General features: G+C 43.0%; 1 protein-coding gene across 5 annotated transcripts in view; it reads left to right on the forward strand.

The window, feature by feature from the left end:
* Positions 1-12,010, forward strand: part of tmem131l (transmembrane 131 like) — a 92,350-nt gene that overhangs the window by 58,695 nt on the left and 21,645 nt on the right. For 3 of the 5 annotated variants that reach the window (XM_035789092.2, XM_035789091.2, XM_035789088.2), the window contains exons 8-18: positions 1,977-2,054; positions 3,597-3,777; positions 5,310-5,368; positions 5,470-5,575; positions 7,941-8,046; positions 8,292-8,436; positions 8,787-8,960; positions 10,794-10,863; positions 11,007-11,124; positions 11,323-11,392; positions 11,659-11,768. In XM_035789092.2, the coding sequence (XP_035644985.1) occupies positions 1,977-2,054; positions 3,597-3,777; positions 5,310-5,368; positions 5,470-5,575; positions 7,941-8,046; positions 8,292-8,436; positions 8,787-8,960; positions 10,794-10,863; positions 11,007-11,124; positions 11,323-11,392; positions 11,659-11,768 (1,217 nt within the window). The remainder of the gene's footprint in view (positions 1-1,976; positions 2,055-3,596; positions 3,778-5,309; positions 5,369-5,469; positions 5,576-7,940; positions 8,047-8,291; positions 8,437-8,786; positions 8,961-10,793; positions 10,864-11,006; positions 11,125-11,322; positions 11,393-11,658; positions 11,769-12,010) is intronic. The other 2 variants (XM_035789090.2, XM_035789089.2) reach the window with 2 other exon arrangements.

The raw sequence follows: 12,010 nt of genomic DNA on the forward strand, positions 1-12,010 counted from the left end.
TAGCTAATCCAAGTTGATCATTTTAAAAGGCTAATTGATCATTAGAAAACCCTTTTGCAATTATTTTAGCACAGCTGAAAACTGTTGTACTGATTAAAGAAGAAGTAAAGCTGGCCTTTAGACTAGTTGAGCATCAGCATTTGTGGGTTCGATTACAGGCTCAAAATGGCATGAAACAAAGAACTTTCTTCTGAAACACGTCAGTCTATTCTTGTTCTGAGAAATGAAGGCTATTCCATGCGAGAAATTGCCAAGAAACTGAAGATCTTGTACAGCGTTGTGGACTACTCCCTTCACAGAACAGCACTAACTGTCTCTAACCAGAATGGATAGAGGAGTGGGAGGCCCCGGTGCACAACTGAGCAAGAGGACAAATACATTAGTGTCTAGTTTGACAAACAGACTCCTCACAAGTCCTCAATTGGCAGCTTCATTAAAACTTCTTCAGGATTGGTGGGTGTGGTGGTTCATTTCTTTACTATCAAATAATAATAATAATATAATAATATATGCCATTTAGCAGACGCTTTTATCCAAAGCGACTTACAGTCATGTGTGCATACATTCTACGTATGGGTGGTCCCGGGAATCGAACCCACTACCCTGGCGTTACAAGCGCCATGCTCTACCAACTGTGCTACAGAAGGACCGATTCCCGGTCCTGAGGAGAGACAAACTTATCACACAAGTTCGAGTTACACTTAAACTAAATAGACTTGTCAACGATTCACCATTTCTAATGATCCGTTGAAAGTGCCGAGACAAAAGTACAAAGATCTTTTATAGCCAAGATACACCCCTTTCAACCTACATGACGAACAACTGATACATAGAATGGGTCACAAGGTGAGACCTTTTAAATGAGAAAGGAGTATCCCTTAGCCAGATAGGATTTGCTATAAATGATTGTTCAGTTTTTTTCCCCTATGACGAGGTTCCTATCTCGTTCCTGTTACTCCTAGCACAAAAGCACCAACATAAATCAATTGTCAACTCCAGACACTACCACACACACCCCCCAAGGCCAAAGGAGGAAGTGACTGGCACACAAACGTTGTGGAAACCACTAATTGATTCCCCATTAATCACGCCATCTCTTCACATGTTTTAGAATAGGTAAAGACACATTCACATATGAAGACAACGTTCCCTCCTGTCCTCTTCTCTTTCTGATATTCTGCATAGCACCAGGGACATGTGAAAGACAAGCCTGACCTCTCCCCTCTCTGGGCCCCGGGTGACTGAGCCCCAGCTGAGGGAAGAAGTGCAACTGCCAACACTAGAGTCCAAAGGGATACATTCTAATAACAAGTATATCACATAAGCATATTATGCAGATAAGACATCTTAATTATCTATGTTACCCAACTAATCCGGATTCATCCGCCACATGCGTCCCCTGCGGGACGGTTGAGTTAACGTAGGCTAATGTGATTAGCATGAGGTTGTTGTTAATTGAGTGTATGTAAACTTCTGACCCACTGGAAATGTGAAGGAATAAATAAAAGCTGAAAAGTCATTCTCTCTCCTGTTATTCTGACATTTCACATTCTTAAAATATAGTGGTGATCATTACTGACCTAAAAACATGGAATTTTTACTAGGATTAAATGTCAGGAATTGTGAAAAACTGAGTTGAAATGTATTTGGCTGAGGTGTATGTAAACTTCTGACTTCAACTGTATGTTACCAATGTGGTGCTTAATATAACCTCACACAATTAGTTTAGTTTGTTATTTATGCTACGCATGCCTGTATTTATTTCTTCACTAGTCCCATTAGACTTCCATCTAAAAGAGTGGTGGATGTAATTTCGATCTTTAATCTTGATTAATGAAACTGCCTTTAATTTATTTAGTCTAATCAACATGACCTTTCCAGCTATTCGTCTCATCAAAGAGCATTGGAATGAAGGCTGAGTTATCAACCTCCTTGATTCAAAGTTTCTACCATTGACTCCATGTTCTCTGTTACAGGAAGATTCTTCCAACATCACAATCCTGGGGCTACTGCTAGAGTGCAGTTTACCCAAGAGCATGCACAGCCAGCCGCAGGTACTGGGCATCTCATCACTTTTTAAAACCAGCCTTTTCACTATAATGTTCTCAGTATGTAAATTGAAAGACTGAAATGTGCTTTATATTAGTTCAAAATTGAACACACTACCAAAATCGAAACAAAGACACTGCCAGACTCAACAGAAACGCATGTGTATGACCACTTGATATTTTCGAGGCAACCTATTTGCGTTTTAAAGGCAAAACGTTTAAATTGCAAAGTACTTATTCCATGCCCAACTGTAAGATTAACTTTGAGCGGTGATATTACAGGCATTTTCATAGCACTTATGGCCGTTAAAGTTTATTTTCTTTTTTTTCCAACTTATTGTCAGCACGAGTGCTGAATACTCCTTAATTGTGTGTACTCACTATCTTCTTGGCTTCACGATAAATCACAAGGGTTATTCTCCTGTAGTCAGTTATTACTTGTGTCACATGAATTGGGGCTCTAAAGTCTACTGCAGAATCATTGCTCATGATGAAATTGTTTTGAAGGATTATGTGTACAGGACATCTGAGTGAGCTGCGGTGTTGTGATATCTGACTGCAGTCTGGTTCCTCAAGAAGCCCCAAGGACAGTGAGACCACTTGCTAGGAACATAATTGCTTCCTCGTGAGACCTTTTAATTGGCCGGGAGCTTCCCTAAACACAGGTGGCGCAATCGCCACCAATGACGCAAGCTCTACACACCACTCTACCGCTCAAACATAACCCAACTTTTTTTTTTTCTTTCATAATGCCTTGTGAATACTTCTTGTATGGTGTAGCCTGGTCCCAGATCTGTTTGTGAAGTATAGCCAACTCCTATGGTCAGGGGGGATAAGCACTAATATGGCGTCTTCAGGAAGTGGCCGTTAGTCTATCTGTTGTATCCACAGGGGCTTGGTGTTTGTTATTGTAGGCCCAGGCCCTGTGGCGTCTAGCCAGGGATAGATAGCTGTCTGTTTCTTAAGTCCAGGCCTGAGTCGCTCCTACTCCTAAAACGACAAGGCCTGGTTTGAGCCAGGCTTTGCACCCCTCCAATACGGATCTTGCCAGATTAAAGGGGGGTTAGTGGGTTAGGTACAGTGCTGAGGGACTGAAGAGAATTAGCTTGTTGCCCATAGTTCTGCCTCTAGCTGACTGTGTGTGTGTGTGTGTGTGTGTGTGTGTGTGTGTGTGTGTGTGTGTGTGTGTGTGTGTGTGTGTGTGTGTGTGTGTGTGTGTGTGTGTGTGTGTGTGTGTGTGTGTGTGTGTGTGTGTGTGTGTGTGTGTGTGTGTGTGTGTGCGCACACACACACTCTCTTTTAGTATACTCCCCCTTCATCTCTTCCTCGTTGACATTTCTTACACAATTTTACTCATTTGTCTCTCCTTCTGTCCCTCTGTTGTCCCCCTTTCTTGCCCCCCTATCGCTCTCCACATTCCACTCTGCCACTAATCGCTCTTTCTACACTCCTCTTCATTCTCTCTGCTCTATTCAACCAACCCCCTCCCCCTTTCTCCCTCTTTGCTCCCTCTGTGTAACTGGTATGCCTTTCCTGCCGTTTCCCCAGGGGTCCTGTTTCCAGAGCGTTGAGGAGCATGCGGCCGGGGTAGAGCAGCGACTCAACCTCCAGATCAGGCTGTCGGAAAGCACAGAACGCCCCGCTGACCTGGACAAGCTCAAGCCCTACATCATCGAGCACATCCTGGTCCTGTTGGTCGCCCCAGCGACGGGCCGCGGCTCCGCCAATGGTGGGTGTCGGGGCTAGGGGACTAGTTTTTGGTGGTGGAGGTGGGGTAAGGCATGAGAGCTAGGAATAACTTAAAATATTTTAAAGATGTTGGTTGGTTTTAATACAGAATGTTGGTAGTCTGTGGGTTTATGTTCCTTTGTACCCCACCTAAAGAAACATCTGGAAGACACACTGATTTGGATTTGGGAGCCTTACCACTGCTGAGCCATTGAGAAATATTACCACAGCTAGTTGTAGAATCAAACATGTCCTTCCCCAAATTCTCATCTGAACTATTAAAGGGGAAACGGCAAAACTGATCTTAGATCAGCCCATCGGTGCAAGTTAATCCTGTATCCTCATCACCACCACACCCCATATTACATACACAGGACCGTTAGTGCTCCCTTATCAAGACTGGACTATACTCTGTAGAGTAGGCTACATCTCCCTGCTAGAATATCCCTATCACACCAGGCCTGTAGATTGATGATGGATTAACATTGGGTTTGTCCCAAATGACACCGTATTCCCTACATAGTCCACTACTTTTTTTACCAGATCCCATAGGACTCTGGTCAAAAGTAGTGCACTATATAGGGAATTGGGTGCCACTTGGGATGCAACCATTGTTTACAATTTGGTACTAGGGGCCAGACATGGGTGATTAGATGTTCTTTCCTTGTTCTTCTGTCCACCGACTTCTACATCATTAAACAACTGAGGGATGTTTTCCTGGCTTTCTCCATTTACATTTTAATCTAATAGTAGACTTAATCTGGGTCATGTCAGTTTACAAAAGTGTATTTCTGTGAAACAGTACTAAAACGGTGAACTTAGTGACTCCCAGTGAACGGTTGGTCATTCATTGGTTTGCCAATACAACACTATCGATGGAGGTGAAGCGTGAACGGTAGAACAGGTACTTTTCATCCACAGTCTCACTTGCAGAGAAACCTGCGGTTGAAAGGAATTGCCTAAGGGAATCAGCCCCGACGTGTCAGCTCAGCACTTTCGCCCACCCAACTGCTGCAGTGCTGCTGTAGAGTAGAGCACTCAGGTTTTTATGATCACAGCATACTGTAAACATAATCACCTCCTTTCACTTAGTGCTACTGTCCAAATCAAACCCGAACTGAAACCACCTAGTGAATAACATTAGATCTAATTTTAAGTTAATTGTCAGTCATCTGACCTCCTGTGAGGAGTGTTATCAGTCATCTTTCGTCTCGTGTACAAGTGATTGGCATAGATGGAGCATTTACCTTCTACCTTGGAATGGGCATCATAGAGCATCAGCGTTACGCCCTTAGATTCTGTGCACGGCGTAAAGTCACAGTACCTAAGAGGATGTCAAGTAGCCCTGAAGATTGCTTTGTTATTGACGGTCTGTCTTAAGGTGGATGTATCCATTTTGTGTGCGTAGTGACACCTACTGGCGACAGAGAGAAGTGCAATTTTCAGTGTTTTTTGTTGGGCAGCAGTACAGTATTTATTCGATTCTTTCAATAACATGTCATTAACCTACTATGTCTTTATTCTGTCCTACAGGGGAGCCAAACATAGGAATTTATATGTTGAATTCAGGAGGAAAGAAACTTTATGTTAAGGTAAGTTTCTGTGCAAGTACTCAGAGTACTCCTATGTAGTCTATTTCAAATGTATTCAGTATTACCCATGCAGGAGTTTATATTGTATATTTTTTTCTAAGGAAATACAGTTGTTATCCAAAGTGGACAGCACTCTGGAGTTCAGCCCAGTCCTGCTGAGGGCATCAACAGCAAACTTCACAGAAGTGGCTACGCTAGCCTGCAGAGGTACGTTACAATGTCAAGGTAGAGAAATACTGGTTCTGTTTGCCATTTGTGGTAATAATATTGACATCTTAAAAGAAAATGGAAAACCTGCAAATTGCTCTTGAAGTATCATCATCAAATTGTTCCCACACACCTGCAACAAGCAAACTCAACGGTGTGACATCTTTCTTATTTTGCTTGTGAGTTGTAGTACAGTGCCTTCAAAAAGTCTTCATACCCCTTTCAAAATTAAAGTGCTTTTTTTCACCCATCTATGCCCAATACCCCATAATGACGAAGTGAAAACATGTTTCTAGACAATTTTGCAAGGTAATTTACATAAAGTATTCACACCACCGAGTGAATACTTTGTACAAACACCATTGGCAGTGATTACAGCTGTGAGTCTTCATGGGTAAGTCTCTAAGAGCTTTCCACACCTGCCCATTATTATTTTCAAAATTCTAGACAACCATTTTCAGCTCTTGCCATAGATTTTCAAGTAGATTTAAGTCAAAACTGTAACTCAGCCACCAAGGAACATTCACGGTCTTCTTGGTAAGCAACTCCATTGTAGATTATTCCTTGTGTTTTAGGTTATTATCCTGCTGAAAGGTGAATTAATCTCTGTCTGGTGGAAAGCAGACTGAACCAGGTTTTCCTAGAGGGTTTTTGCTTGTGCTTAGCTCCTGTTCAATTTATTTTTATATCCTGAAAAACTCCCCAGTCTTTAGCAATTACAAGCATACCCATAACATGATGCAGCCAACACTATGCTTGAAAACACGGAGAGTAGTACACAGTACTACTGTATTGGATTGGCCCTAAACATAACGCTTTCTATTCAGGACAAAAAGTTGATTGCTTTGCCATGTTTTTGTTGTTGTTGCAGTATTACATTAGTGCCTTGTTACAAACAGGATGCATGTTTTGGAATATGTGCTATTCTTTACAGGCTTCCTTTTCACTTTGTCAATTAGGTTAGTATTGTGGAGTAACTGCAATGTTGTTGATCCATCCTTAGTTTTCTCCTATTTCAACCATTTCACTCTAATGTTTTTAAAGTCACCATAGAGTACCACAGTATGAGTCATAATAACCATTAAACCTAGCGGTCAAACAGGGAAATGGTTCCAATCGTTTTTCCACCAGACATTTTTCCCATCAGAGATTTTAGAAACACTTAAAGTGGGGGCTGTGTTTCATGTTGGCCTACCCAGTGATGTGATGTTTTCTGTTTAAATCTCTCTAGGACAAGGTTACTTTGATCAATATATTCATCTGTATTTACCCCCTAAAAATGAAACTCTAATTAGATGCTAATGTAGCTATCATGAAAATGAAAATAAATACCATGATGATCTGGACAAGACTGCCGAATCGAGGCAAAGGTAAGAATCTGGATTAGCTATCTGTTTACTAAATGTAGTAATGAATAAATTTGCAACATTTCTTGAAATGGACAATTCTGTGAGCTGTCTTGTGTAAGTTTTTTAATTTGACACAATACATGTTAGCAACGGTGTCAGCTAGGGATAACATGCAGGAGCTTGATTTGTAGTTTTGCATTACGTCTACTTTGTGTCTAATTAGCGGCTTAGACGGAGTAAATAGAGCCGAAATATATGGATACGCCATCTTGTCAAAGAGATTTACGTGGTTATGAAAACATATCACCAGGGTTAGTCTACACAAAACACAGACCTTATTTGAAGTGTTTTTAAAATCCCCTATTGGATGAATGGCAGAAGAAATGATTGGGACCATTTCCCTGTTTGACCACTTTGTCTTATGGGTATTATGACACCTCCACTCTGGGGTTCTTATTGGTCTCATTGTGAAATGCCTGAGTGGTTTCCTTCCTCTCCGGCAACTGAGTTACAGTAGTCATCTTTGTAGTGTGACTGGGTGTATTAATACACCATCCAAAGTGTAATTAATCATTTCACCATGCTCAAAGGGATATTCAATGTCTGCTTACCAATAGGTCCCCTTCTTTGAGAGACATTGTAAAACATCCCTGGTCTTTGTGGTTTAATTTGTGTTTGAAATTAACTGCTCGACTGAGGGACCTTACAGATAATTGTAGGTGGGGGGTACAGAGATGAGGTAGTCATTAAAAAAATAATTTTAAACACTTTTATTGCACACACAGTCCCTGCAAATGATCAAGTGACTTGTTAAGCAAATATGTACTCCTGAACTTGACTAGGCATGCCATAACAACGGGGTTGAATACTTATTGAGTCAAGACGATATCATTTATTATTTCATCAATTTTGTCAAGGGCTATGAATACCTTCCGACTGCCCTGTATTAGCTGGAACGTAACTTATTTACCGAGAGGAACCTCCTACTTTTAAAATCCAATGTCGACTGTGTTCAGCAGGGTCTCTGCCAGGTCAGGGTAGAAGATGCTCCAGTCATATTAGCCTACAGGTCTTGGGGAATCACACAGTGAACACTTTCCCTGGCTTCCACATCACACACAGGTAAGACCATACAGATACTCTGCTCAAAAGGAGATTTCGACTGTATTTTCTGCCCTCAAGGTGTGTAAGACGACATTTATGTTCCGTTTTCAGTTTGTATTTACAAAGTATAAAATCCAGATAACAAAAAAAAAACGCTAGAAAATGTGGTGAATGGGCGTTACGTTATCAGCACAATTTTAAGAGACAAGAGTTCCTCTCACTCCTCCAGAGCACGTTTCAATGGTTGTCCCTCCTCTCTCCAGGGGGTTGGAGCTGTCTAGTCTCTTTCAGGTGAGACTGAGGCAGAGAGGGGCCGACCACGTGGACCTGTGGCTGACCAACACCCTCCACTTTCCCCTCGCCGTCCAGGACGCCACCCTCTCCCCGGAGTCCCAGGGCTTACTGAAGGTAGGGGTGGTGGTCTTCTTTTGTAGTTGCGCTGGGCATCTCAGAAGATGGCTACGTCCTACAAATGTGGTTCCATGAATTCCTTTTTTATGAGGTCGACCAGATTTTTTTTGCTTAAGGTCGATAGAAATGTCAAAGTTCAGCCCGAAAGCTATGTGTAAAATTGCCTTGGTTTCTTTATACATATTGGTACCGGTGCACAATTCAGTCTCTCAAAGTTTCACAGGCCTAGTTTCCCAGGTTGAAATCAGTCTCTAGTTCAAATATGAGAGAAGGAGATGTGCGTAGTTATAGTTGACTCTCCTGCTATCGGTATGTCTGTGCTGACAGTCTGTCCCCCGTGCGTCAAGGTGGTCAACTTCAGCGGGGCAGTGTCAGTGCCCCAGGGTGGCTGCTGGCGGCTCCTCTCACTGCAGCTCCTCAACAGGAGCCTGCCCCTAAACCTGCTATCCACCCTCTCCCTGACCACTGGCTTGGGTCTGGCCCTGAAACTACCCCTCCACTTTCACTCCACCCTGGCCAAGGTAACACTCCCAGGGACTGTCTGCATACACACTCCGCCATACTCTCGATAGACCAGGAGTGCGCATTTTTGTTTCTGCCCTAGCAATACACACCTGATTCTACTAATCAAAGGATTGATGAGGAGTTTGTTAGTGTAATCGGGTGTTTTAGTGCTAGGCCAAAAACAAAGATGTGCACCACTTTCGGACTCAAGGACCAGGGCCTGTGTCCACAAAGAGTAGCAGTGCTGATCTAGGATCAAGTCTTTTAGATCATAATGAATAAGATTTAATGGACAGATCCTAGATCAGCACTCATATGCTGAGATACCTTGTGGATAAACACCCCCGGTCTGAGAAACACTGCCATAGACAACTGTATTACATACTACTACAGTCCTGAATAACCACACTATTACTGTCTGTTGTTATGATCTCTAATGTTTAAAATCTGCTCACTCACGCCTTTGTTCTGATATCGGGTGTGTGTGTGCGCCCGCGCGCAGTGCATTCGGAAGGTATTCAGACCCCTTCACTTTTTCCAAATGTTACGTTACAGCCTTATTCTAAAATGGATTATATACATTGATGAGGAAAACAATCTACACACACTACCCCATAATTACATATCGAAAACAGGATTTTAGGAATGTTTGCGAATTAATTGTAAAAAATGTAAAGGCCTTATTTACATACGTATTCAGACCCTTTGCTAATGAAACTCGAAATTGAGCTCATGTGCATCCTGTTTCCATTGATCATCATTGAGATGTTTCTACGACTTGATTGGAGTCCACCTGTGGTAAATTGACTCCATTGGACATGATTTGGAAAAGCGCACACCTGTCTATATAAGGTCCCACAGTTGACAGTGCATGTCAGAGCAAAATCAAGCCATGAGATCGAAGGAGTTGTCCGTAGAGCTCTGAGACAAGATTGTGTCGAGGCACAGATCTGGGGAAGTGCACCATTGAAGGTCCCCAAGAACACAGTGGCCTCCATCATTCTTCAGTGGCCTTCCATTCTTAAATGGAAGAAGTTTGGAACCATCAAGACTCTTCCTGGAGCTGGTTTCCCAGCCAAACTGAGCAATCGGGGGAGATGGACCTTGGTCAGGGAGGTGACCAAGAACCCGATGGTCACTGACAGAGATGGGAGAACCTTCCAGAAGGACAACAATATCTGCAGCACTCTACCAATCAGGCCTTTATGGGAGTGGCCAGGTGGAAGCCACTCCACTTGGAGTTTGACAAAAGGCTTCTAAAGGACTCTGACCAGGAGAAACCAGATTCTCTGGTCTGATGAAAGCAAGATTGAACTCTTGGCCCTGAATGCAAAGCGTCACGTCTGGATGAAGTCTGGCACCATCCCTACGGTGAAGCATGGTGTTGGCAGCATCATGCTGTGGAGATGTTTTGCAGGGGCTGGAAGACGAGTCAGGATCGAGGGAAAGAAGAACGGAGCAAAGTACAGAGATCCTTGATGAAAACCTGCTCCAGAGTGCTCAGGACCTTAGACTGGGGTGAAGGTGCAATACAGGAGAGGCCAAGCCAGAGCCCAGACTTGAACCAAATCGAAATAGTGAGTAAAGAATACTTATGTAAAATTTCAGTTGTAAAAAAAAATCTTAATTTGCAAACATTTTTAAAAAAACAACAATTGAATCAATTTTAGAATAAGGCTGTAACGTAACAAAATGTGGGAAAAGTCAAGGGGTCTGAATCCTTTCCCCGCGCGCGTGTGTGTGTGCGCACGCGCGCTAACAAATGGTTAAACGGCATTATATTGATCTGACATAAATTCAGCCAAAAATAATGTAGTGTGTTCTCTAATGGGAGTGTGTTTCCTCTCCAGCAGGGTAATGTTGTGTTTGAAGCAGAGGGGGAGTGTGGCCGACTATGTCCTCTCAGACTGTCAGAAGCAGGTGAGTCGTGTGTGTGTGTGTGCGCACACATTTGTGGCGTGCATGCATGAGTCATTGGTCTCTGCTGTTGGTACAGTGTGTGTTTGACTGATATGTGTGCAGGTGTGTGGTCCACTCAGGCTGTGTTGTATGGGTGTTTCCAGGTCGTGTCCAGTGGCAGCGCTCTCTCCTCGCAGACTCCTCCTCCTGGATGCTGGACAGCAGACTGGCCTCGGAGCTCTGCTCTCGCTGGCAAATCCGCAAAGACCAGCTGCCTTGCAGGTGAGACGCACGGCTGTTCACTTCCCTCCTTTACTCTGTCTGGTCACTCGTACACACACACAGCATTTTTCCTACCCTCAGTGACTGATACATTTATCTAGTCACTCGTAACACTTATAATCACTTATATCACTTATAATGGTGGTGGGCCACACACACATTACACTTACAGTTCCCATTTTCTTCTGTTCACTAAAGGTGGCCAAGACTACCAGCAGAGACCTCATCCCCTCTAGACTTTGGTGCTGTCCCTGTCAATGAAAGCAAGGTAACCCAAACATGTTTTTATCACACACTAATAGTTGAAAAGCTCTGTATTACAATTGGTCAACAATTCACCTGCAGCCGTTGGAGGATTTGAGATATTTGTAATAATAAAAATAAAAAAATGTAACTCTACCATCTACACTTTTAACATTAGTATGCTTTTCCATTGCAATGTCTTGTTATGTTACGTGTCCTGCTGTGAGCCATGGAAACTAAATACAATTGTCAATGTACAATACATATTTTGAACTTTGATCTTTCCCCCAGGTTAAGCTGCTGACTCTGAAGAACCCCTCCTCCTCTGTGGTGTGTGTGGAGATCAGAGCCCTCTCCCTGTACCCAGCTCCCCTGGAAGCCCTTGACCTCCTCACCAAATGGTACGAACCCAAGGACACCACCTCTCAACATTAGTTGCACAGGAGATGCACTTCCTTGGGTGCGTCTCAATAGTCTATAGTGGCTTCCTCTCCTCATCTCCTTTCCTTCATCTGCACTGAAGTGAAACAACTGAACCATATTGCTTTCACCTATAGTGCGTTTTGAGATCAGCGCAGAGGAAGGAATGGGAAGTCACTTCAGACCATTGTAACACATTCCTTCGCGTTAGTTTCCCACTCCT

Source organism: Oncorhynchus keta, chromosome 16, assembly GCF_023373465.1.
Source record: "Oncorhynchus keta strain PuntledgeMale-10-30-2019 chromosome 16, Oket_V2, whole genome shotgun sequence".
Lineage (NCBI taxonomy): Eukaryota > Metazoa > Chordata > Actinopteri > Salmoniformes > Salmonidae > Oncorhynchus > Oncorhynchus keta.